The sequence below is a fragment of the Chiloscyllium punctatum genome, chromosome 44 (genome assembly GCF_047496795.1).
Source record: "Chiloscyllium punctatum isolate Juve2018m chromosome 44, sChiPun1.3, whole genome shotgun sequence".
NCBI classification, from domain to species: domain Eukaryota; kingdom Metazoa; phylum Chordata; class Chondrichthyes; order Orectolobiformes; family Hemiscylliidae; genus Chiloscyllium; species Chiloscyllium punctatum.
This window is the reverse complement of record NC_092782.1, coordinates 45,904,844-45,931,432: the sequence shown is the minus strand read 5'-3', so window position 1 is coordinate 45,931,432 and position 26,589 is coordinate 45,904,844. Positions and strand designations below refer to the sequence as shown.

Below are 26,589 nucleotides of genomic sequence, written 5' to 3'. Positions count from 1 at the left end.
TTGGAAATCCAAAGAGAAGAGTACTGAGTGGGATCAGGGGAGTCTAATGTAAGTTAGGGGCTGGTCAGATTCCAGTCCAAGGATGTGTCTACAGTCAGTTCTATGCGTGCTGCTACCAGACTCCATGGATATTTGCAGTCTGGATATTTGCCCACAGTCAGTGCAAGTAGTCCAGGAATGACAGATAAATCATTCAGAGTACTTTGGAATCCGGAGGGTGGACCCATTTTTTCTTCCAGCGACTGGTGAAATAATCAGTTTTGCTTCCCAACACATTGCTCCCAACACAGTTGTAACAGATGGAAGTGGATGGGAGAGCTGTTCATAGTGATGCGGCAGCAGGACATGTGGTAAGATGTTGCAGCATTTGAACTGATGTGTAGCTGGACTTTAAATATTGCAGTGTGAACACCACTAGGTTGTGGCAGTGCAAACATATCCATCTTACCTGCCACTCGATTCCATAAGGACGGTACTGTAGAGCCCAGGTACATAATTCCTGAGGTGAACAACTGAAAATTGCATGAGAAGTCATCATGAACCATAGTGGACAGGCACCATGAATGTTGCTCAACAAAACCTTTGACTGAAAACATGAAAGTTCAACATGTGTCCTTATGTCCCAAGCTTCAAACTTCTCCCAATTTTTAAGAAGATCTTTTCTTCCTCTGCCACCAAGGTAAATCATTTAGTATTTTTTTAAACAAAACTCTTTTCACTCAGTCTTTTAAACAAACTTGAATGGGCTTCAAGTAACAAGACATACTCTGGTGATCCATTGGTCTTTTAATCTATGCAAGACCTTTGCAAACCAGGGATCCATCTTCATCAGCACACTGCTTGGTGGTCCACTCAAAAACAGTAATTCTTCTGGCATAGCAGTATCTGTTGCGGGTCATCCTTTCCATATCTCTGTCACAGACTGTCAGTCTGTATAGCAAGGCCATCTGTTCTAAAGAAGAGTCATATTGGACTCAAAATGTTGACTGTCAGAGCTACTGAGTGTCTCCAGCATTTCCTATTTAGGTACTTAAGGTCACGTCTCCCTTCCAAAGCTACTCTTTTTTTTCCTTGTATTAAAGCAGACTGTTTAACACATCTCATGAAGTCCAACATTTGTAACAAGTTGGACACACATCATCCTGACTTGGGCATATATCCTTGTTCCTTCATCGTTACATTGTCAAAATCCTGGAACTGCCGAAGACCATTGAAAGAGAGACCCTGCAATACACAACTGTAGCAGACAAACCAAATATCCCACCTTCTCAAGAAAGCTATGGGTTGGCAATAAATGGTAACTTCGATTAAAAATACCACTATCAAAGCAATGAATTTTAAAAATGAGTCGGGGACTTCCATCCTCCAGTGATACATAATAGTACGTTTCAAGTAAACAAAAACCTCTTGCTGTGTAATATACAGAAGACATTGTTGGTGTAAAACACGGTGATCAGACAAATGTTTTCAGTGAAAGAGAATACTTTTGGTTTCTGTATCTTCTGAGTTGTCCAAAGATCTGTTGAAAATTATGCCCTTTCATGTATGTTTTGCCTATGTCAAAGGTCAGACTCATGCATATCTAATCCCAAATCTTTTGAGTGATGTCGATTAATACAAACAGTTAGCTGTTTATTCCAACGTTGCTTCCCTATAAGTTTTCTGGCTTAACACTTTTAAAAACCTTAAAGGAAATGGTTTTATTAACTGTAATCTTTCTTTGCTATAGTGAATCAGAAACTTATTCTAGTACAGTAGGATGTCATTCGGCTCATTGTGCTTCCACAGCTTCTCCAAATTAGCAATTCACTTAGTGTCTTCTCCATGTAGCTCAGCCATTCTTATTTACACTTTCCTGTTTCCTCTTGAATGCCTCAATTGAACTTGCCTCCACCACCTTCTCTGGCAGTGTATTCCAGATCTTAACCACTCGCTATGTGGAATTACTTTTCCTCGTGCCAACATTGATTCTTTTGCCAATTATCTTAAACCTTTGCTCTATTTGTTCTTGTACTAATAGGAAAGGCTTCTCCCTACCTGTCCAGACCTCTGATTTTGAATATCTCTATCAAATCCCTTCTTCTCTTCTCCAAGGAAAACCGATACAAATTCTCCTAACTATATATGTAACCGAAGTACCTTAGAGTACTCAGTCATGATTTATTTTTCTCTGCACTCTCTCTGCCTTCAAAAGGAATGTAAACACAAAACAAAGGCAATGCTAGCATGTGTCTGTGCTTTGCAAATGCAACATTCATTTAAGTTCCAGCAGCCCTAATGACTTCCTTTAATAGGTAATGAAACCAGATCATCCTAAATCTGAAGTCTCGCCTGCTGTCATGGCGCACCACTATTAAATTGATCCTAGAAAGTTAGTTGCTCTAAGATGCAGGCAAGTTTGAATATTAGCCCCTAACTTGTCCAGAATCTCCAATACAAGAGTAAAAAGAGATTAGCACAATTGATTTTCAGGATTAGGGGTTAAATTAGGAGGAAAGATACCCCAATGAAAACAGTGAAGTGGAGAGGTTACATTGGTTTAAAAAGGTAAAGCCAAAATGTATATCCTTTAAAGTAAACAGGTTAGTAGGTCCCTAAGGTATGAATTTAAACAGTTTAAAAAGTAAATTCAGATTCACCATTAGAAAGATGATCTTCAAGCAAAAGGAGTAAGGAAGGGTAATTAAGAAGCAGGCATTACGGGAATTTAAAAATCAACTGAGAATTACAGGAAGGTGAGCTTCAATAAACCAAAATGTATTTTTTACATCTTTTGATTTTTCTTAGGTAGAAGCAATGAAAGGAAGGATATGAGATGAATTTTGTGCTATCTGCCTGATAATGTCAAAGCAAATAACCTGCTTCAGTTGATGAAAGCTCGGCAAAAACCAGGTCTGCCTGTAACTATGCAATGAATGCTGTTCTTGGTGTGTTTTGCATCAAGGAACTCAAGCTTTTTCTTTAGGTTTCTTCCTATTACGATGACCCATTATCTCATTTTATAATCCAGATGTGAGTCAGTTGTGAATCCGTATCAATTCTGTATAACTCTGTTCTTTCTTACATAATCCATTAACCTTGACTTCTGCTCCTTGGCTCTAATTCTCAAATATTGCCGACTGGTTTAATAGATAAAGTAACTCTCCAGCACAGCACAAAGCCACACAGATCATGTGATCCCCATGTTTGATTTCCGATCTGTGCCTAGTTAGTTGAATTCAGGCAAGGCATTAGAAGTGTCATACTTGGCCCGACATGCTCAGACTCGAGGATGACAAAAATTAGACGTCATTCTTTCTCCTCCTCACAATTTAATAGCTTTTATTCACTAATGGGACATTGATGTCACTAACTGGGCCGGTATTCATTCCTGATCTCTAATGACTCTATGCTTATAGTGTGGGCAGTAGAGGAGGGAAAGATTGTGCTTTATTGGCTCCATAGTTGAATAGCCTAACAATAGTTGTTTGGAGTTAGACACACCATTATTCTGCCGTTGTCACATTCCAATCTCTTAACCTGCAGTATCAATATCCTTTCTCCCCCAGCACCCCAAATCCCCACCCTCCATCTATTGCATAAATGCTGTCCCACTTAATTATGACAGAGTCATCTAGACTCTAAGCATTAGGTTGCTTTCTTTCTCTATGGATGCTGCGTGACCTGCTGTGATCGCCAGCATTTTTTTGTTTTCAGTACCGATTCCAGCATCTGCAATAATTTGCTTCTGTTGATTGTTTGAATTTACACATTAATAATGGCCACTTGGATAATCATTTCACTGTTATTACCTTAATATTTTTGGCTCTGAATTCAAAATTGTGGTTTCAGAATTTATGCCCATTCTCATGAAGTATTAAGAGGGTGATGCATTTTCTGATATATTCACTGTGTTTAAAAACAGGAATTTGTCCAGAGTCCTGGTTAGGATTTCTCATCGAAGCAGAATCATCAATCAGATGGAGCTTTCGCTAATTTGCTGTTTGTGGAAAATTGTTGTGTTCTATCCATCTACAAAAGCCATGGTGTGAAGGGGTGGACAAAGTTAAGAAGTCTCTCAATACCAGGTTGTAGTCCAATGGGCTTATTTAAAATCACAAAGTTTTGGAGCACTGGTCATCACCCCATCATCTGATGAAGGAGCAGTGCTCTGAAACCTTGTGACTTTAAATAAACCTGTTGACTATAACCTGGTGTCATGTGATATCTGACTTCTACAAAAGAATATTGACTACACCTAAAACAAAATTCATTGGATTTCTCTGAACTGCCTTTGAAAGTAAGCTCTCACCACCTTTAGAAGATATGGGGAGATAATTGAGAAAAGAAATCAAATGGAAAGAAGTTTTATGCTTTATATGGACCAGTTTTAGTAAGTCACTGGTATAATAAGTGATTTTCAGCAGAATGGCATGTTTGGATGTCACATGAATAGCAGGAAGAGGTATGTTCACAATAAATGTATCTCAATCGCAAAGTAAAACTTTTGACCTTGATTATCAACTAATCATTGACATTGTTACGATAGGATACATCAATGATGAGATGAAATTGATTTTAAATCTGATTTATTGACATGATCCATTACTTCAAAGTGGCATTGTTCATTAGAACATACTTAAAACTGCAATTTCAAAATTCCAACTGTCTAGCCTTTGACCCTCCATTTACCATTACACTTCTGCAGCTACTGATTGGTTAAACCTATGTCCATCTTCGCTGCCTTAGTTCCTACAAAAACCAATTCTGTTATCCTATCTGTTCCTCCTCTATGGTCCTTAATGCCATTCTCCTATGTCTAGGAAGTAAGAAAGAAGCTGTGGAGAACTTGCCTTTAATAGGTTTACAGGTAGAATTGCCCAGAGTCAAAAGAACAAGACATCCATCTTTTACAAGTAACCATCAAGAGGATATAATGAAATTAAACATTTGCAAATGTGTGATGAAATTCTCTTTCTATCATTTGCTGAATTTCTCAATATCAAAGAAATCTATGACTAATAGCATTTAAGGAACAGATGGTTCGAAGAATTGCTAGATGATAACATTCAGTTCTACCCAGTAATACATGAGGGGCTTATTGCAAGGTTTCTGGTAAATCACTCAGGACTCTTTGGGGTTTAGTGAAGGAAACTTCAAAGTGAGTGAAAGAAGGAGAAAAAGGCAGACGGAGAGAGATGTAGACTCAATGTTAGGACTGCTGCAGCTGAACAACACAGATTTTGTGTAAGAGACTCCATGAGGAATGCTGAGCAATTTCATTCTTCTCTGCTGTCAGAACTGTGGAAGAAGTTCTAGGAATCAGTATGCAGTGAATAAAAATAGACTCAGGAGGAAGTCTGGGGAGTTGAGAACCTGGTTTTGTATTGGAAGCTATGTGGTGCTCAAAAAAATCCGACAAGTATCAATGCTTCAGTGGAGTGAAAGGAGGTTTGAAAAGTCCAAAAGCGGTATTTGCTGGATGCCACTGTCAAGATTGGCACTCCGGGAAAAACCCCAGGTGTAATTTTAGCTTGATGAGTGGTGATGAACTGGAGTTGTGCCTAGGAATGAGGATTGGAGTGTTGCTTCAGAGTCCAGGGGGATTGAGACCCAGGAAAGGAGAGTGATCAATCAGAATGGAAGTAGTCATTGAGCAGTCCATATTGGAACCGTTCTTAGATGATATTTCAATGCTGGATCAACAGAAGTGAATACTTATGAAAATGTTTGAATTTTAATGATGGTGGATGACCCACCATGTCACTAATATCTGGTGAATAGCTGAGAAATCTGAAATCTGCCATGTTTACGTTTTCTCTTCAATATGTGTTGTGGGGTGGTCAATTAACATCTGTTACCCATGTCTTATCACATGTTAATTCTGAATATTAGAAATAAGTTGTCTGTGTATTGTAGATTGGATTCCTGTTCGAATGTTGTGTAGTATGTTCTTCTTTGTTCTAACTCGTAGCTTTATTCTCTGAGTAAATCCCACATTTTGTCTGCTTTAAAAATAGTTCCTCGCCAGATGTAACACAAATTTGGTAGTTAGGTCCAGGGACTTAAAGTCAACATTGAATTGAAATTTGGTGGTCATGTGTAACCAGTACATTAATGGGCATGGTAACTTGCAATTCCTGCAATATGTGAGTGGTCTATCTACTGAGTACTCCTTTCAAACTGGATGGTTCAGCTGTCAGATAAATATGGGAAGGCCTGTGAGATGGCACAATTCCTGAAGCATCCAAGCTATGGGAACAGTGACGATATGAAGTAATTAGTCATGAAGTTTCAAACAGGTTACTGGATAGCATTGAAATTGAGGGTGATGAGATTGATATATAAACTGTGTAATTCTGCAAACCCTTCACATTAACCAGTTCATCTAGCAAGTGATTCTCTGCTGCTTCAACTACCTAACAAGCTGGAGTTAGCAGAAATGTTATGAACATTCAATTTCATATATAATTTCTGTATCATGTATTGATCCAAAAAATATAAAACCATAGAGATTCAAAGGCTTAGAAGGTTCTTTAGTGTAAAATTGGAATTGAGAATTAGGTAAATTCTGTCATCTCGTAAAATCTAATGTCTTTTTTTCTACTTAATGACTTGTAGTTTGTAGCTTGAGATCTACAGTTGAGAGTGTGCTGGTTGCTCAATCAGAGGTTATGGAAAGTGTGATCTCGTTTGTGGAAAATGTGCTTTGTTTTGGGAAAGAGAAATAATCTGGATTGAGTCGAAATATCTGCGTCTAGCAATTCTGTTGCTTTGGAATATTTCCTAATCAGGAAAATTTCACAAAATATGCGTGTGGAGTCTTTCCTATCAAAATTAGTTCCAGCTAAGTGAATGTTTGCCTGTAACAGCTGACCAAATCCTACACATCCTTGTTATTCCTAATAGGCTGAGAGGCTCATGAACTAGAGGACACTGAATACTTGAGGCCAGGTGTACTTAGGCAATAATAAATGCCATTAAGCCAGGAACTGAGATTGAGTGCAAACAATATTCTTCAGTTTTGAACCCTACTGGGGGGGGGCAGAGGCCTCCAGTTTGTTGAAAACAGTTGCTTATTGGGATTCGTCCAGTGTGGTCAACTAATGACTAGCGAGGGCAGGATTTCAGTCTAATTTAGGGGAGTGAGCTGGTTCTGAATGCTGGAGGACCTTCCAGCTTAAAAGCATCAGCAGGCTGTAATGACAGCTAAGTAAGGAAGTGAGTATTTCACAATGAAAATTCCTGTTTCCATCTAAATTAAAGATGGCGTTATCGTCAGGCCACAATTATGAAAATGGTGACCTTAGACAGTCAAAGGGGGGCTTCTGACCTGTCAGATGCCTTGACCACAGGATCATTGGAGGATGCCTATCATTGCAACTAAATTGACCCCTATCACCTGATGAAGCATAAAGGCTGAATAGAAAATTTCAGTCACTCTCTTTTAAATTGGCCTTAAGTGGCCATTAATAAAATCATCTCACAAATTGCCTTTGGAAAAATAACCAGAGACAGGCTAAAGCCAGGGAGTACTCCAGCCAGTGGCACAATTTTTGGTGTGCAACTTATCCAATCCGTAGCCACAACAGAGATTGAAACTAACGCCAACCAATTCAGCAGTCTGTGCAGGATAATTCAGGTAAGTCTCCATGTTACGCGCAAAATTAAAGTAGTGCACACACTTTCCAGCAATGATTTAGGTTCAGGGAGTCGTGAATTTTTTTTATTCATTCACAGGATGTGGGCATCTTTGGTTAGGCCAGCACTGATTGCCCATCCTAATTGCCCAGAGGCATGTTGAGAGTCAACCACATTGCTGTTGGTCTGGAGTCATATGTAGGCCAGACAAGGATGGCAGTATTGTTCTGATCGAGACATTATTTTTTCGTGACAATCGATAGTGGTTCATGATCATCATTAGACTTGTAATTCCAGTTTTTTGCTGAATTGAAATTCCACCATGGCAGGATTCAAACTCAGGTCTGCAGAACATTCCCTGGGTCTCCAAATTAATAGTCTAGCAGTAATGCCACAAGGCCATTGTCTTCCCAGTGAACCTGTTTTAAATCTATAATTCCAGTTAATCCTGCCATATCCAGCCTTTGTTAAAACCAGTGAAATAATCAGTCAAATATCCCAGTACAGAGAGATGATATAAATGTCCCTTTTAAATAAGAATGAGTTTTGAATTGTTGGTGATAAAATAATCATTAAATAATTTTGCTACCAAGAATGTCATGTTAAGGCCTGCTGCTCCATAACTGTGATCTGCTCAGTCATTCGTACTGAAATGCATGAACTTGGCAATTTTAGAAGTAATACTTCACTGGATAAATATGTATGTTGTAGTCTTGCTTGGCAGGTTATTGGCGATGAATAGTAATAGTATTTTTAGTGCCAAGAATGCCAGTTATAGAATTATACAGCTTCAAAAATGCTACTTCTGCAAAAATCTGTACATTTGCCAAACCTCAATCAGTTGAGATTTGTAGCAAATTAGTTGTCTCTCAAATTCTCAGTCTTTCCCATCTTGCACATCCTAATGTAAGAAGGTTGAGATTCCAGTGTAACTCAAGAAATGAAAAGTGTTTTGAATTTAAGTAGTACCTTTCATGACTTCAGAATGTTTCAACATGCCTTATAGCTAATTATGCATTTTTTGAAGTTTATTCATAGTTACAATATAGAGAATGATGCCATACCAGAGAGATATCGTTTACAAGAGGCATTGTCAAATCCCCATCATCTCCCTCAAGATGTACAATTAAAGATTTCCTGAAAATCATCATTTAAATGTGTAAATGCCACTGTGTTCAGCTCACAAGACAGCAATTAAAAATGTATCCATTACATTAGCAGAGGTGTGTTTGGGTGTCTAAAGGGTTCAAATGTCACTTTCCTCTCTCTCTTTGATCTCTCTCACTCGGTATCCTCTTGCACTTGCTGTACTTTCTGTCTCATTCTTGCTATTTTCCTTATCTCTCGCTTACTGTCTCTACATTTCTGTCACTCGCTGTCCCCCCCTCCCTCTCACACTCACTTTCCCAGACCCTCGTGCTCACTATCTTCTCCTCAGCCACACTCCACACTCACTGTCCCACCTGTTACATTGCTGTATTCTCATTCTCATTCTCATTCTCTCTCTCCTCTCTCTCTCCCTCCTCTCTTCTTTCTCTCTCTCTCTCACTAACCTCAGCCGGGGTCTTGGGTTCATGTCACACTACAGGTTGACCCCTTTGCACTAGAGACACAGACACTCCTACACACGCACGCACACATACACGCTCCTACAGACCCATATACTCCACAGACTCTCCCTCATACGCTCATGCATACACTCCCACACTCCCACACTCTCACATGCGGCCTCTCTCAGACTTCTATCCCTTTACACTTAGACACATATACACACTGTCTCATAAACACTCATAACCCCCCTCCCCCCACCGCCGCTGCAAGACACCCACATGCACACAGGTTTGTGGGGTGAACTTGTACTTGCAGAATTACATTTCATTTTGCTCAAAAACTGCATGAATCCATGTAAGATTCTGTACATCCATTTTTTTTAAGATTAGAATCAGTCTGACCATTGTGGCACGGTCTCAAACAAGGCAGCTCACACCTTCAGTGCATTATCTGGACTGACGTGACACCAATTGTTAAAGTTCACTTGAGAATGTAACTTTTAAATGTTCTGTGATTTACATATGAAAGAACTGAAACCAACGTTTTCGTTCTAAAAGCTGAGAGACTTAGCACACAATTCAGGTCCTTCTCAATGTATAATTTTAGTTACATTACACTGTAAACATTTGCTGTAAATTCTGTGTCTTACAATCTTATATTCCACAACCACCTGATAAAGGAGCAGCGGTCCGAAAGCTAATGATTCCAAATAAACCTGTTGGTCTATAACCTGATGTTGTGTGATTTTTAACTTTGTACATCTCAGTCCAACACCGGCATCTCCAAATCATACCCTCTCGCTTTCATTCGTGTCTTCTCTCTCTCTCTCTCTCTCCCCCTCTCTCTCTCTCTCTCTCTCTCTCTCTCTCTCTCTCTCTCTCTCTCTCTCTCTCTCTCTCTCTCACACACGCACGCGCGCACACACGAGTCTCTCCTTCTCTCACCCTCTCTGACACCCTCTCTCGTACCTTTCCCAGCTCTTCTTCCAAAACTATGATCTTTACCCTTTAGAAGAACAGACTGTGAGAAAGGAAATCAGATATTAACTTGGTTCTTTGGTTTGCATTCTCACCTCTATCATTGTTTTGTGGACCAATACTTCGCTAAATAAAACCTGAGTCAATTGTGCATTGTCCGAGGGTTGTCCTGTGGATGAAGAACTGTGGGCGGCACGGTGGCACAGTGGTTAGCACTGCTGCCTCACAGCGCCAGAGACCCGGGTTCAATTCCCGCCTCAGGCGACTGACTGTGTGGAGTTTGCACGTTCTCCCCGTGTCTGCGTGGGTTTCCTCCGGGTGCTCCAGTTTCCTCCCACAGTCTAAAGATGTGTAGGTCAGGTGAATTGGTCGTGCTAAATTGCCCGTAGTGTTAGGTAAGGGGTAGATGTAGATGTAGGGGTATGGGTGGGTTACGCTTCGGCGGGGCGGTGTGGACTTGTTGGGCCGAAGGGCCTGTTTCCACACTGTAAGTAATCTAATCTAATCAAATGGTTCAACTCAAAATAAAAAATGTCAATTATTTTTGAAGTCACACAATGAGTTCTCCTCATGGCCCAGCCATTCCTCCCTCAACCAACGTACAAGTTACAGATTCACTGATCACTTGTTTAATGCCAACTTCTGGAACATTCTTGTGCGCAAAATGATTGCTATTCTCTCAATAAGTAAAATGGAAAGTGTTTGGGACATTTGAGCAAGATAAACAGGTGCAGTGTAAATGCAAGATGCTGCTGCTTGTGTTCCATGTTTGATACTGAGTTAGAAAAATTCCTGTATCCCACCAACAAGGAACTGTTGTTTGACATCATCATCATTCGCAATTTTTCCTGAACAAGCATGCAGTCCTTGTAAGTACAATTTTAGAGAAAATAGGCACCTAACTGTGTTTTGGTAAGTATATGACCTAAAGAACTTGAGACAGAATAGGTGTACTGGACATCTGATGAAAGGCCCCAATTGAAAATATTAGAAAACAATAAACAGGATTGGAACATACCACTCCTCAAGTCTGCTTCCCCATTCCCTAAGTTCATCTCTGATCTTTCATCTCAACTCCACTTTTGGATCCCATCCTCCCATCATTTGATTATATTGGTGTTCAATCATATACCACTCTCAGTCTTAATATACTCAATGACAAAATATCCACAGCACTCTGGATTCAAAATCCCAAATATTCATTTCAGTAAGTTCCAATGTCATTTTGAGTCACTACTCACTACTCTTATTTTGTTGCAGGTCTGGTCTAATTATGAGGAACAGCCAGCAGAAGAAGCAGTGCTGCAGGTTGCAGAGGAAAAGGAGCGCACAACCAACTATAAGCCTGTCTTTGTAACTGAGATTACAGATGATCTCCACTTCTATGTACAAGACGTTGAAACTGGTCAGTACCCTACATCGGGGGAGGGGGTAGAGATGTGTCCTTCGGTGACCTTTCAACCTTATCTCCTTGGCTGAAGGAGACTAAAGATAACCATCAAGAATTAATCTGCAAATCCTTGCAGAATAAATCCAGTCACTTTGTGGGCCACAGCACTGTTCATACTGCAGAGACAAACATGCTAAATTTAGTAATATTTCCTTCCATCAGTGTAGTAGTATAACTGAAGAATAGAGTCAACTGTGGGTGGAGGAAAAGGCTGTAATATGTTTGAAATTTGGGATGTATTCAAGCTGTTTGTACAAAGATCAAGTTTCCCAATAGGGGATAAAACCTTTTTTATATGATGGTGAAGTTTGCTGTTACGATTTTAACTTTTCATTTCAGAGTCAGATCAGCAGAATTTACTAAGTAGCTTCTTTTAATGTGTGGTAATCAATGCAATCCAGCATTACTGTGGTGGTTGTACATGGGAAAAGAATATTTTACTGTAAAAAAAGGGGGAATCCTTCACTGACAGCTTTAGAGCCAGGAGTCTGAAGTTTATTTTTGACACGTATTTTTGTTTTATTCTATAGTAGTATACAGTTATATAAATGTGGGAAACATTGTAAATCCTGAAGGATTTAAGAACATATTTACTGTATTCAGAAAATCAGTGGAAGGGAAATAGAAGTTGCTCCCCTTGTGATCATATTACTTGCATTATGTCTACTCCAAAAAACAGTGCAGGGAAAGTCTTTTTCCTAGAAATAGAAAGTTGTTAAACTGGATTTAATAATGGGATAATACCTTGACCCCAGTATATATATGAATACATTTCTACTTATTGAACCTAAGACTTGAAGTGGCCACAACAATCATCCATGCAAACTTGGTCATCCACATCCTGTGTGGGTAATGTCTTGACATTCCTAAAGCAAAATGGCTTCTTGGACTTTGCTGTAGCAAGTAGCAGCAGTTTTTCAGTGCTATGCCTGGTGGCACAGACCAGAATGTGATAAACTCCAAACTTTGCTTTCCATCATAACAGGTTTAATCTTGAAACATTAAAGAGCAATTTGGTATAGGCCAATAAAAACAATCCAATTTAATGGTGTTAAAAAATGTGTTTTATTGCATACTTGTTCACGATATGGATGAGATAGTTTTGCAGCCATTGCTGCAGTCTTGTTTTTGATTCTACGCTAATGTGGTCTAATTCAATTCTAATTGGTTGTTGCAATCATGTGACAATTGTGCACAGGTTCAACTGTTCCAGAGTAACCAATCCAAATTACATCCAGAAACTTGCTTTAACTGGATTTCTTATTCTGCCAGAAGGAGTGAAAGATAACTTCACCATAACCAGAGTTCAAAATTATCTGAATTTGATTTATTGCAGTTTCTTTGTACTGTAGTAGAAATAGCAGAGAGTGGAGAGTATTAGTTCTGTGAAATTTATGATATCATGCAATTGTTGTAAGCAATGGCATTCTTTTTCTGAAGGTATGAAGTTAAGTAATATTTGGAAGTATTTGATCGCCAGCAATGGAACAACCAGTAGGAAGCTCAGTACATTCGTCTAGGTATTTTAAAAGCTAATAATGCCAAATGTTTAGAATTCGGGATATTTGGCTGAAGGTGTCAGGACATACAAGTAGGCACACAAATTATCTATCATCCCTACAACCTATATTTGAATGCAGCTTTTGGATCTCAGTGGCCATGAATCTGCATTCCAAATTGTCCATAGGTCTAGCCAAATTTTGATATCAGTTTCTGAGAGTCCATTGAGAGAGATGGTATAGGAAGTGGAAAATCCCAAAATATTTTAGTGAAAAGCTTTTGAATTTTATTGTGCTTACATTTTCTGCCATTAATAATTGAATGAATTATGTTTGCCATCTTGTTGGTTCACTGTGGAAAGAGCTGTACTGTGCATACAATCTCTACTGTTCCTGAATTCATGACCTGGGACTGCCTCGTAGCAATTTACAATCAGTCTATCAAAGCCTTTCATAAAGGGGCGTGGATGAGGTAGGTTTTAAACTTCATTCTCTTTCTAACATTTTTTTATCTGATGTGAATGTCCTTCGTATTAGCACGGAATCAAATTTTGAATTCTTCACGATGACAAAGATTATATTTAAAATGAGCGTTTTGCAAATCAGTATGTGAATAACAAAGTACGTCTGACTAGAGTGCTAGCAGCAGTGTTGCAATTCCCCATTCTTTATCCAATGGTTTCTGTTGGAAAATGTTAAGTGTTAACGTATTTTCTTCAAGGAAGACAGGGTTATGATTATTTTTAATTTGAATGTTACTTGACACTTATTTCTGTAAATTTTCTTTCTTCCTTCAACCAATTAGGCATTGGAAAGATCAAATATCAGGTCAGCTCAGATGGAGCTCATAAGACGTAATGGCTGGAGGTTGATACCATTTGCTAGCTCCTTTTCTGAATAACTCAAGGAATATTATCTACATGCTTTGTCTTTTTAGAGTGGCTGTAATTGAAAGCCTCTAACTAACAGCATTTGGCATCTGTAGTTGGTGGCGTCTTCAGGAGGGCCCATTTAGTTGGAAGTTTTCAGTATTAGTTCATTAGGACCAAATGTAATAAAAAGTTAAAGGAATTAGACAATATCGTGGCTTGCATCCAAATATCTGGTTGAGCACTGACAAGACTCTATGGGGAAATGTTGATTTGCCCCTGAGTGCTCTGGTATTTTTATAAGTCTTTAGCTTAATTGCTCATCCAACCACAGTCAGAATAATTGTGTTGTGACAGAAAACCGTGCAATTTCTTTCGAGTACTTTCTTTAATCCTTTTTTTGTTAGAAACTAACAACTTTCTTTTCATATTCTCCAAAGGTAACTAGGCTTCTATGCTCAACGTAAACATATTTTCTTTGTGCTGTTACAATCATGGCTGGAGGTTTGTACTGTCACTCTAGTTCCACTGCTCCATGGTCGCAACACAAAATTAAAATGCTTTTTCCACTTACCAAGATTACCCATTAAAGTAACTTATGTCAGGTTTTTGAACAACAAGATCTATTAACCCGATGCATAATAGACACAATTATTGGTGTATTCATTAAAGATGCAATATTTGGTTAACAAACACAGTCGGTAAAATAGAAAATATAAATGTTTAATCCCTCTAAATGTCCTCAAAGCATAGCTCAAAACACACACACACTTTTCTGGGTAGGAAATGAGGGAAACATTTCTCTATAGAGATTGGCATTTGGGAGCTGGAGGCATACTTTGACCAATGGGTTATTGTTGAAGGCAAAAGGATAAGAAGTCTAGGATGTTCCAGAGACTGTTGCTCTGATGTTATAGCAGATGTGGGTCAAATCCCTAATCATACCAGGTTGTCTCTGAAGTTTCAGAAACCAAATTGCTCAGGAAATTCATTTATGTTCTTTGAATCATTCTTTCAAAAGAACAAGTAGACTTCACCCTGAATTAATGTAGAAGTTTTTCTTTTCAGAATTGGGAGAGATCAGCTGGTCATCTTGTACATAGTAAGCTTTCCTCCAATGCAGATCACTCTTAGCAGGCTTTCCTCCAACTCAGCTAAATAAAACAAGAACCACTCGAAGCCTCTCACTGTTCGTAAACACCCTAACAGGGTCAACATCAGAGCAAGAAGTTTTTTTTAAATTCATTCACACGATGAAGGCATCACTGGCCAGGCAGCATCTGTTACCCACTCCTAATTGCCCAGAGGGCACTTGAGTCAACCACATTGCTGAGGGTCGGGAGTCATATGTAGTTCAGACCAGGAAAGGATGGCAGTTTCCTTCCCTAAAGGACATCCGTGAATTAGAAGTGTTTTTCCAACAATGGATTCATGGTCATCATGAGACTTAGTTCCAAATATTTTATTGGATTCTAATTCCACCATCTGCTGTGGCAGGATTCAAACCCATACCCTCAACATTATCTGGGTCTCTAGGTTAACCAGTCATATGATATATGAGAAGCCTTGTTTTTAAAAAAAATCTGCAGTGCTCACCTGAACTTTCAGTGACATTTTTTAAAGAAGCCACTTCAGATATGTCCTCAAAACATCCTATTTAAATGTGTTAAACCAAGTTAAATAATACTTCTAGCAACTTCTTGTATAGTTCCATTGCCCTTTTGAGTGCAAATATTCCCTTGATATTTCTGGTCATTTAACTTAGGGCTGTTACTTGAGCCATTCAAGCTGACACCTTTTCCAGAGAGACCAGAATTTGGGTCTGATTGTTCTGTTGCCAATAAAAATGTATTGGATGTTTTAGTAATGAAACCATGCATACTATAGAACATTGTGGTGAGAAGTACCACCTCTCTGTTTTAAGGGAAACTCTGACCTCTGTTCTATGTTGAGATTTCTGGACAGTTAGCTTGAGAGGCAGGTGTTCAATCCGACATGGCAGAAGTGGCAAATATACACAAAGTGGATCGTGAGGTCATTATTAAGTTATCAAAAAATTACCAGAAAACAGACCCTTTGGTCCAATTCATCCATGACGACCAAGTTTGCCAAACTAAACTAGTTCCACTTGCCTGAGTTTGGCCCATATCCCTCTGAACCTTTCCTATTCATTTACCTGTTAAAAAGTCTTTTAAATGTTGTAAACGTACCTGCATCTACGATTTCCTCTGGCGGTTCATTCCACGTACAATCAGTTCTTCTATAATGCGATGGTTGCGTTCTTGTGCAAAGCTGTGTTATGGAAGATTTGGACTTTGAAGGCAGCGCTCAAAATGTTGATGCTGTAATCACAATACAGTCAACACATGTTTTAAAATTTTGAGCTTTAGAAACAGTGTTCAGAATTGGTCAATTGCGTTACAGCGATAACAGTTGAAACAAACCATCCTCTGGGTGGGAAAGAGTTGCCCTTCAGGTTCCTTTTAAATCTGTCTCCCCTCACCTTAAAAATATGCCTTCTAGTTTTGAGCTCCCCCATTCTAGGGAAAATACCTTTACCATTCACCTTGTCTATGCCCCTTACGATTTTATAAACCTCTATAATGTCAGAAAAGTGCAGAAAAGATTTATTGGGATGTTAACTGGACTGGAAAGTTTGATTCATAAGGAATCAGTGTAACACTGGGCTGGGATTTTTTCCATGGAGCATGGGAGGGGGTTGACCTTATATGGGTCGATCAAATCATGAAAGACATAGATTAGGTAAATAGTCACCAGCCTTTCCCCATGGTAGAAGAGTCTAAAATGAGAGGGCATAGCTTTAACATGAGACAGGAGAGATCCAAAAGGGTCCAGAGGGGCATTTCTTTCTCTCGGGGTGTTAAGTGTCTGGAACAAGGTGCTGGAGGAACTCATGGAGGTGAATACAATTTTGTTGTTTGAGAAATATTTGGACAGGTACATGGATAGGTATGGAGGGATATGGACAAAACGCGAACCAAATGGGACTAATCTTATTGTGAAAACTGGGCAGCATGGCCAATTTGGGCTGAAGATTCTTTTTCCATGCTGTAAATCTCTCTGACTCCTGAACTGTCTACTCTGCAGTGAAAAATGTCTCAACCTATCCAGTCTCTCCTTATAATTCGAACCCTCCAATCCTGGCAACATCCTGATAAATTGTTTCTGAAGCTGCTCTAATTTGTTAATATACTTCCTGTAGCAGAGCAACCAGAACTGTACAGTACTGTGAAAATGGCCTCACCAATGTCTTGTGTACAACCTCAACATGACGTCCAACTCCTGTACTCAATTGTCTGAGCAATGAAAGCAAGCATGCTTAATACCACCTTCACCACGCTGAATACCTGTGACACAACTTCCAAAGAACTATGTATCTGAACCCCTAGGGGTCTCTGTTGAATAACACTACCCAGGGCCTTATTATTGACTGGAAAAGTCCTGCCCTTGTTTGTTTTGCCAAAATGCAATACTTTGCATTATCCAAATTCCACTTCTCAGCCACCATTGGACTAATTGATCAAGATCCCTTTGTAATCTGAGCTAACCTTCTTCACTGTTGACTATACCACCAATTTTGGTGTCATCTGCAAACTTACTAAACATGCCTCCTAAATTCTCATTCAAATAGTTTATATAAATGACGAGCAACAGTGGACCCAGGACGACATCATAGAATGTTGATTTACTGTGAAAACAGCGGTTTGAGAAACAAGACTTCAGCTTAAAGAAAAACTTGCTGTTGATGTAATGCTTTTTGAGCCTTTGAGGACATCCCAAAGAGAAACTACAACTGCTTTTATCCGATGACATTCTTCAACTAATATTAAAGAATGGTTGTTATGAATTTGTGAAACTCCTTGGCATATAGTCCAGGGTTATATCCAGTTCAGCTAGCTAGTCTCACTCAGGACAGCAATTTGGTGTACAATAACATCTTCTGGATTGGAACCCAGAGAAAACGACGAGACTGTAAATCACTTCATGCAGATACATCACCACCAAGAAAGAAATAATTATGCATGTGCAGCATCAAGAAAGTTATTCTCTCTCTCTCGCGCGCATCACTTATGTCAAATACTAATGATGATGCTAGCAGCAATATGGTTGGCTCATTCTTCCAAAATCTGAGTTGCAGTCTCACAGCAGCATTTCGTTCTTTTCAGATTAAAACTGTGTTGACCTTTAAAGATCTTAAAAATCATTCACCAGTCCTTCTTTCCCACCTTCATCAATACTGTCCATGGTAATAACGTACTGATGTTATGTCCAATTCCTCAATTGCTTGTAAGGACCCCCAACTATTAGAAGCCAGTAACTCTGGTAGCCTAAGGTTATTAAGGCTGCAAGTAAGTCTGTTAACTAAGTTATGGTCTGACTAACAGGAAGGCCAACTGGAAAAGCTCCCATACAAAAAAAAAACTTTTTCTCCCAGGGATATTTCAATCTTTTCCCTATGATAGTCCAGACCAGTTTATTAACTTAACCAATGGTGTAATGAGCACTTTATCCAAACTACCCTACCATGGGGTGCAGGGTGTGTTGTTCTATTTGCCAGCTTTCAGATGGAATACAAGCAGGAAGTTCCTGCAATTATTCAAAACGATGGCAATTGCAGGAATCGAATATAGTCCACTGACTGTGCTGAAAGCCTTGATCAATCACTAGTCACAATGGAATTGAAATTTCCATTAATTCTTATAAGTGTAATTTCTTTCCATTCTCTTGGTTAGTATGCTATTATTGTTAGTAATCACAGGATGGAAATTAACTAATAAGAGGATGGCTCACCAATTTAGTTCCACATGTGTTAACAGTAAATCTGTAAACTGCGCTATCCCTGGTTCCTAGCCTCAATCAGAACTATTAAGTACTGACCCTCAGAAACAAAGGTGAATTATTTCAGTTTTCATTGAGAGGACCAACATGTAGAAGAAGGTATGAACTATAAGGAGAGGCTAGAAAAACTCAGGAGCTGAAAAGGCTGAGAGGAGACTATCGTCTATAAAATTATGAGATGCATAGATAGGATTGATGGTCAGAATCTTTTTCCCAGAGTTGGAACGTCTAAAACCAGGGGGCATGCCTTTTAGGTGAGAGGGGACAAATTCAAAGGAGATGCGAGGGGCAAGTTCTTTAGACAGATTGGTAGGAGTTTGGAATGCACTGCCAGAGGTGGTGATGGAGGCAGATACAATAGGGGCATTTAAGAAACTTTTAGATAAACACATGAATATGCAGGAAATGGACTGATATGGACCAAGGGCAGACAGAAGGGACTTGTTTAATTTGGCACAATATCGTTCCTGTGCTGTACAGTTCAATGTTCGACATAAACTATATATGGAAGCAGACAGAAATTAATTCTTCCTCATCATAGGGGTGAGTTCTATGCTCGGAGGAGTTGAAGCTGAGCTGACAACAATTGAAATGTACTAAATTCAGGTGAATTGTTCTGTTTTGAATGCAAGTACGTCCTAGGACAGAAACCATGGTAATTTCTTCTGACCAGTCTTAGTAACCCCATTTGGTCCAACAATATTCAGCTAGCTAATAGACATGTATGTATGAACCACATGCTTGTGTGGTTCAGTAGACAAACTCTAGCTATTTTGCAAATGATTTCAGCAACAGTTTGTCTATTTTTAACTACTTAAAAGTCTCATTCTACAGGAGGTAAATCACAACAATATGCTTCTAAATATTTAATGTGGTAAGATTTTTCTGTCGCAGTAGGAGTTTTATGAAATTATTACGTTTATAAGACTTGAGACAAAATTCCTTTAGATTTCTATTAACTATGCAGAAGAATCTATGTTACATTGTCAAATTCCTACTTCTAATTTGCTTCAAATGACTTCTTGTACATCAGTTAAGTCTAGACACTATGAAATCATCAGAATTTTATTTCTGTTATGAGACTTGTGTTCATTGTTATTTCAACCATATTTAGAATATCATTAGGGATGGCAAGACCACAAATATATTGTGTAGAAGAATCTGATAACTTTAAAATTACCAAAATGTAAATAATTAAAGGTTTTATTTTAACAAAGAGGATTGTAAGGATATAGAAATCTTTGCCAGCAATATTATGGTCAAAGTAACGTAAGCGGATAAATATTTGACGGATGTGAAGGATTGCTCTGAGACTGCAGGGTGGCACGGTGGCTCAGTGGTTAGCACTGCTGCCTCACAGGGCCAGGGTCCCAAGTTCGATTCCAGTCTCCGGCAACTGTCTGTGTGGAGTTTGCACATGCTTCCCGTGGGTTTCTTCCGGGTGCTCCGGTTGCCTCCCACATTCCAAAGATGTGCAGGTCAGGTGAATTGGTCACGCTAAATTGTCCATAGTGTCAGGTGCATTAGTCAGAGGGGGATGGGCGACTCTTTGGAGGATCGGTGTGGACTTGTTGGGCCGAAGGGCCAGTTTCCACACTGTAGGGGATCTAATCTAAAAGATTACTTCAGTTTAAAATACCCCAGTTTCAAAAAAGACCCATGTCTACATTAGAGAATCTGGTGATTTTGATTAAGGCTTATAATGTTATCAGGACAACATTTTGCTTGTGTAAATTAGTTATTACTGCTGGAAGGTTAGGGAATACCAAGATTCATGCTTTTAAGTTGTGGAAAAGCAGAATCAGGTTGAATGTTAGGCTTTCTTCTTTTCAAGAGAATGGGAAACTTCTGGAAAATGTTGCCAGCTCATAAGGTGAACTGTATTCACTCTGATCTCTACATTGAGAAGAAGTCGCACAAACTGGGCGCCTGCTTTGTAGCACACATGTTCAAATGACTCTGAGCTTCCTGTTACCTTTCAACACATCATCATGTTCCCTGGCCAAGATCTTGCATCTTTGCAAGGTGGCAGTTGAGTAGGACTGTTGAGCTGGAACCCGTCTGCTCTGACCATTTCTTCTCTTTCTTTTCTCTGTTTTGTATTATTCTTTCCTTTCTTCCTTCTCAGCGACATCCTGAATTCCTGGCCCCAGCACAGAATCAGACTCTGCCTCAGCGCAGACCCGGCGTGGTGATCTCTCAGCCACCCAGCAAGGCAGTCATTCGGCCCAGTGTGAACTTCAAGCCTCAAGATTATTCTAGAGTGGTCACCTGGCCTCAAGAGCGACTAGGTGAAGCCCAGCTCATTCTGGAATCAAGGCCTGGTGCAGAAGAGAGGCTAGGTGCCAGTGTGGGCTGGGTTGGAAGGGCTATTATTCTGAACTTCTTATTACTTTATTTTTCTACTTTATTCCTATTATCTGTAATGCTAGACATTTTATTTCTTATTTTTTAATTTTATTTCTCTAAGAATTTGTACTTAAGAATCCTAACCTAGGTACCTTTATATTTAAGATGGCACCACAAGTGGCAACATATCAATTTTTTACTGTAGTCCTTTAACAATAAAGCTAAATCTAATTCTCATCTCTGTCTCAGGTTTGCTACACTGCTCCATGAAAGCTCAATGCAACCTGGAAGAAAAACACCTCCTTTTCTGCTTGGGAACTCTGCAGCCTTGTGGACTCAATATCTAGTTCAATAATTTTAGGGTTTGAGCATCTTCACCCATGTTCTCTTCTCTCTCTCCCCCCCCCCCCCCATACCCCACACACCAGGCCTTGCCATCCCATGGGCTGTTACCACAACCAACCCATTGTGAGCCACTAACAATTCTCATTGCAGCTATTGATTCACCTAGACTGACCTTTATCCACTCATTTGATTGTCCAACTGTGTGTTTTTTCTCTCTGTTTGGGCTCCATCTCCACCTATCATTTGCTCATTTCCCCTCCCCCACCCCATCCCTAATATATATACCTAACCTTTCCTAGCTACCATCAGTTCTGAAGAAGGATCACTGGATCTATAATATCAGCTCTGCTTTCTCTTCACAAATGCTGCCTGATTTTCTGAGTTTTTCCAGCAATTTCTGACTTCCAGCATCTGCATTACCTTTTTGAATCTTGTTGCCCCAGTGGTAAAATTTACCATCTTTTTAAAAATAGCTTTCTCATCCTTTCATCCCAGTTTCAACAGAATAATGAGAAAATGAACAGAAATTTGTTGCGGGAATTCCACAGTGATAAAGGCAGCACTTAACTCACTGCAGAAATGTTCAAATTCACAATCTATTGTTAGCTGATCTCCGTAGAGGTGCTTATTATAATCCTTCAGGTTTAGGGGACAAACAGTTTCTACTCTTGATCATCATCTATTACTATTGTTGCAAACTACCTGTGCTTGGATAGAATTGGACTGAGCTCTGATCACAACATCGTTGAACAAGCCACCTACGTGCATGTATTAAGAATGGGGTTTAAAGTTCTTTTTCTAACTTGATTTTTTTCGTGGTTTTTCCCCCAAGTGCACATACGTGCTGGTCAGAGGACCAAAATTAAACAAATGTCATTGTGACGCTTTCAGCAGTCTCCTTCAGGAAATGAGCTGTATAGTCTGACTCACTTAGTGTAGGGAGACCAAATGTACTTGAGTCAGTCCATTCTTTTACAAATCAGTAACTTAATTAGTGTAATCCTGCCCTGATCAGAATCTGTGTCTGGAACACGACTGTGTCGTGGGTGGAACTCACCTTCCCCTATGTCAGTGCCAAGGGGGTGGCAAGCAGAAACCCCATCATGTTCCCACAGTCATTCTAATTAAAGTTGTGGTTCTTAGTGGACAATTAACGTTTACTTAAGCACATGATATCAATACTGCTGACATTACCCCAATAGGAGACTCACCAAGCTTGGAACATGACGAGGAAACCCTTATGGAATTTTCTGTGGAGTGATGTTTGGGGATGGTTCCCTTGATCAAAGGCACTTAATGCCTGAAGGTGGGACTTAGCATTGCAAATATGAAAGCACCCCTATGCCCTTGCCACTGACTCTCCTCATGATATCACTCATGTGTGGCTTGAGATCCAGCAGCTGTCCTTGGATGAGTGTACTACCATTGCAGCCACTGGGTGAATGGCTATTAAATAAAGCTGTTGACATCTGATTGGCTGAGACTTCCACTCCTGTTTTTTTTTGAGAGGCCCACTGTCCACCGATCAAATGCCTAAACATGATGCATAGATTTTGTGGGAAGGGTGACATGGGGTTCTCAACCAGAAGTCAAAAATCAATAAGGTTCTGCCCAGTGACATCCTTGTAAACTCCAAATACTGTGAAGTTTGCAACAAGTAGCAAACCAATTCCTGAGATGGCATATACCTCTGGACTCTCCTTCCCCAATTCCAAGACCTGTCTGCTGAGCCAACAGAATTATGGTGAGTGAACAATTTTGTCCGATTGTAGGACTGAGTTGTTCTACAGCGCTTACTTATTGCTTGTATTCCAATAAAGAGATGAAGGTCGAAGCCTATACCAGTTACTCATTGGAATTGAGAAAAATAAGACATTGGGGAACTTTATATAGTTGAAATGTAAGTACAGGCAGTCCCTGGATTGTGAATGGATTCTTTTCTTGTGTCTGCCTGCAAGTCAATTTATATACAATTCTGAACACAATACAGTACAATATAAAATAGCCATTCGTAAGTGCAAGAAAACGTTTGCATATTGGTTCATTAAAATTAATACTAATTTGCCCATGTGTGGTATTGTGTTTGAAAGTACGAGCATTCGTAAATAGGACATTATTAATTTGGGGACTGTCCAGCTCCATCATTCAGTGAGATAGTGGCTGATATAGTTATGTTCTCAGCTTCATTTGCTGCACCCTTAACCTCCCCTTGCCTCACAAAAATCTATGCACCTCAACTTTGATTAATTTTAGAGATCCAACCTCCACTGCTTAGATGCTAATACCAAGCTTATAGGAGTGATTACATTGTTATATTTATTAACTGTCAAAGGTAATACGTGGTTCCAAACCACTGGTTTGAAAATTTGATCTGGGGATGAAGGAGCGTAACCCCCGACCAGGGGAAAAGACTGACAAGGGAAGCAGGATTGACAAGTGGCAGACTTCTTTTCAAGCAAAAACCAGTTAATGGAGGGAGAGGGCCAAAGGATCTTACCCGAATCTGGCCTCAATGTGAGAATACGATTATTCCCTTAATCTTGGCTCAGATTGGAAGAGAGATCAATGACACACTCTGATTTTTCCAGTGAATGCTACGTTGTTATACGTTTTGTGTTACAGTAATCATATACAGTGTTCTCACTATGTCCTTCACCCTTATTTACAAACATCCAATCCTGTGAAACCTAATCAATGATGGGCAATCCTATAGATAGCTCCAGGTTCCCATGATCTCTCGGTGTTTAATAGACATTATAATCTCCCAGGCCTTGGGATCTTTTTGTGCATCCTATTAATTCACATTCCAAAGTTACTGATTATACTCCTTCCGGTCAGTCCCAAACTTGCTTATCTCTAAGAATTGCTTGAATTCTGTTATTCATTGTATTCCATGTGCTATCTGTATCAAATTCCGATATTCCTCTTATATTTTACACTGTCCCAATTATATACATAAAAAATATAAAAGACATATTGTTTTAACTAACTGCTATACAATTTGTTATATTAATTTCTGTTATAAAGTTAGTTTTAAAGTGTAAAGTTATGCAGTTACTTCTACAGTTAACACTTTGTGATTAATAAGTTGTGACCAATCTGTTTTGTTCAGGGTTTACCAGGCACCTTTTTAGAAATAAGAGAAAGTGTTTCCTGAGACTAATTAACTTTAACATCTATGTTTAAATAATGCATTAATTATACTTCAGCTATACATGTATCTATACTTATGTTGAAATCGATCTTTATGATTATCTGAATAGTCTGTAACTAGAACCTATTTACTCATTTTGTGGATTACTTCAAAGAAACAACCAATTACTACAAAATAAATTTAGCTGTTGTTTTCCCTGCCCTTAATGAGTTAGCTTGGCTGAATCATGGACTGAGATTTACACTCCTTGTTCTAATGGTGCTGTTCACTTAATGGGACAACATCCTTTCATTAATGAGGCTGGAATCAATCACTTGTCTATCCTTAGGCATCCTCTTATCAAACTGTCTCGTATGGTTGCTTGCAGGGCTCCTCGGTGACCTTGGAATAGCCCTGTTCAAAGATACTGTTATGTTTCACTTAAATGCTAGAGCAGGCTGTTTATTATGTTTATCTCTTGTCAGCCATTTTGTGTCTTAATGCTGGAGCAGGCTGTCTCATTCTGTTAACCCTGGGCCATTTTGTGTTTTTCAAACATAGGCCACCCTTACAGGGGATAAAAAAGTAAAAATTTGAGAGCAAGGAAGGGAAGTCCCTTTTGATTGAGTTGTATCTTTGGAAAGAGGCTACTTCAAAGTAGCAGGGAGGATTGGAATTTTAGCTGTCTTATCTATTTATGGACCCAGTATTCAAAGTTTTCAGTCAGTGGACAGAATTCTAATGTTCAGTATGCAATTTCTGTAAAGGTAGAGCTGGCCAATCTGTGTTTATTGTTCATTCCAGATTGTGGTTGTCGCATTTCAGGATATGATCCAGTGGAAGTGAATGATGAGCAGATTGTGTCCATGTCAGGAGTGATGAAATTCATGATATTTCTGCACTTTCCTTGCCCTTCACAAGAGCAGAGGTTGTGGAAAGCGACTGTTTGAAGCATTCATGACAGCTTCCTTAAAATTTGTTTAGGGGATGTCACTGGCAAGGCCAGCAGTTATTGCTTATCCCTAATTGCCATTGAACCGTGTACCTTATTAAACCATTTCAGAGTATGGTTAAGGGTAAACCACATTATTATAGATCTGGAATTGCATGTAGGCCAGATCGTGTATTATTGAGTTTTTATGAAGATTGATAATAGTTTCATGGTCATCATGAGTGTGACAGGCTATCAATTCCAGATTTTGTGAATTGACTTTAAATTTCACCACTGCCAAACTGTGTAGTTCAGCACTTTTCACAATTCCTCAGCTACTGAGGCATCTTGTATTCATATGCAACATGACCTGCTTAATATTCAGACTTGCACTTGATAAGTGGCAAGCATCATTCACATCGCAGAAGAGGATCTAATCATTTCCCCTTTACATTTAATGGCATTAGCATCACTGAATTCTCCACAATCAACATCCTGGGTGTGACCATTGACCAGCAATTAAATTGAACTGGTTATATAAATACTGTAGCGACAAGAACAGCTCAGAAATAGAATCCTGCAGTGAGTAACTCACCTATCTCCCAAAAGCCTGTCCACCAGTACAAGGAGCAAGTCAGGAGTCTGATGGAAAACAATGCACATTTTGTTTGGTTGGATACAGTACCAACAACACTCATGTTATGACGCACTTGGGTAGCGCAGTGGAAGTCGAGCCCTGCTGTTCACGGGGTCCTTATAAACGTTAAAGATTTTTAAAAGTGCACTAAGTTCCCTAATTTATCTGATTTTTCAGACCCAGGTTAATGGAAAGCACAGACCAGATTGTGTGTGCTGAGCAAGGATTATTATTTATTACCAGTAATTAGACTCTAGCAAAAGGTAAACTGTTATAAACCATCAGGATATAACATTAAATTGTATTTTTTTAATTATAAACTCACTCTTCCACATGTGCATGCATACACACATAGACAGATTAGTCAT

At 39.3% G+C, this 26,589-nt stretch overlaps 1 protein-coding gene across 1 annotated transcript in view; it reads left to right on the top strand.

The window, feature by feature from the left end:
* snd1 (staphylococcal nuclease and tudor domain containing 1) overlaps positions 1-26,589 on the top strand; it is an 868,653-nt gene that overhangs the window by 717,884 nt on the left and 124,180 nt on the right. The window contains exon 18 of the mRNA XM_072562814.1: positions 11,409-11,553. Coding sequence (XP_072418915.1) covers positions 11,409-11,553 — 145 coding nt within the window. The remainder of the gene's footprint in view (positions 1-11,408; positions 11,554-26,589) is intronic.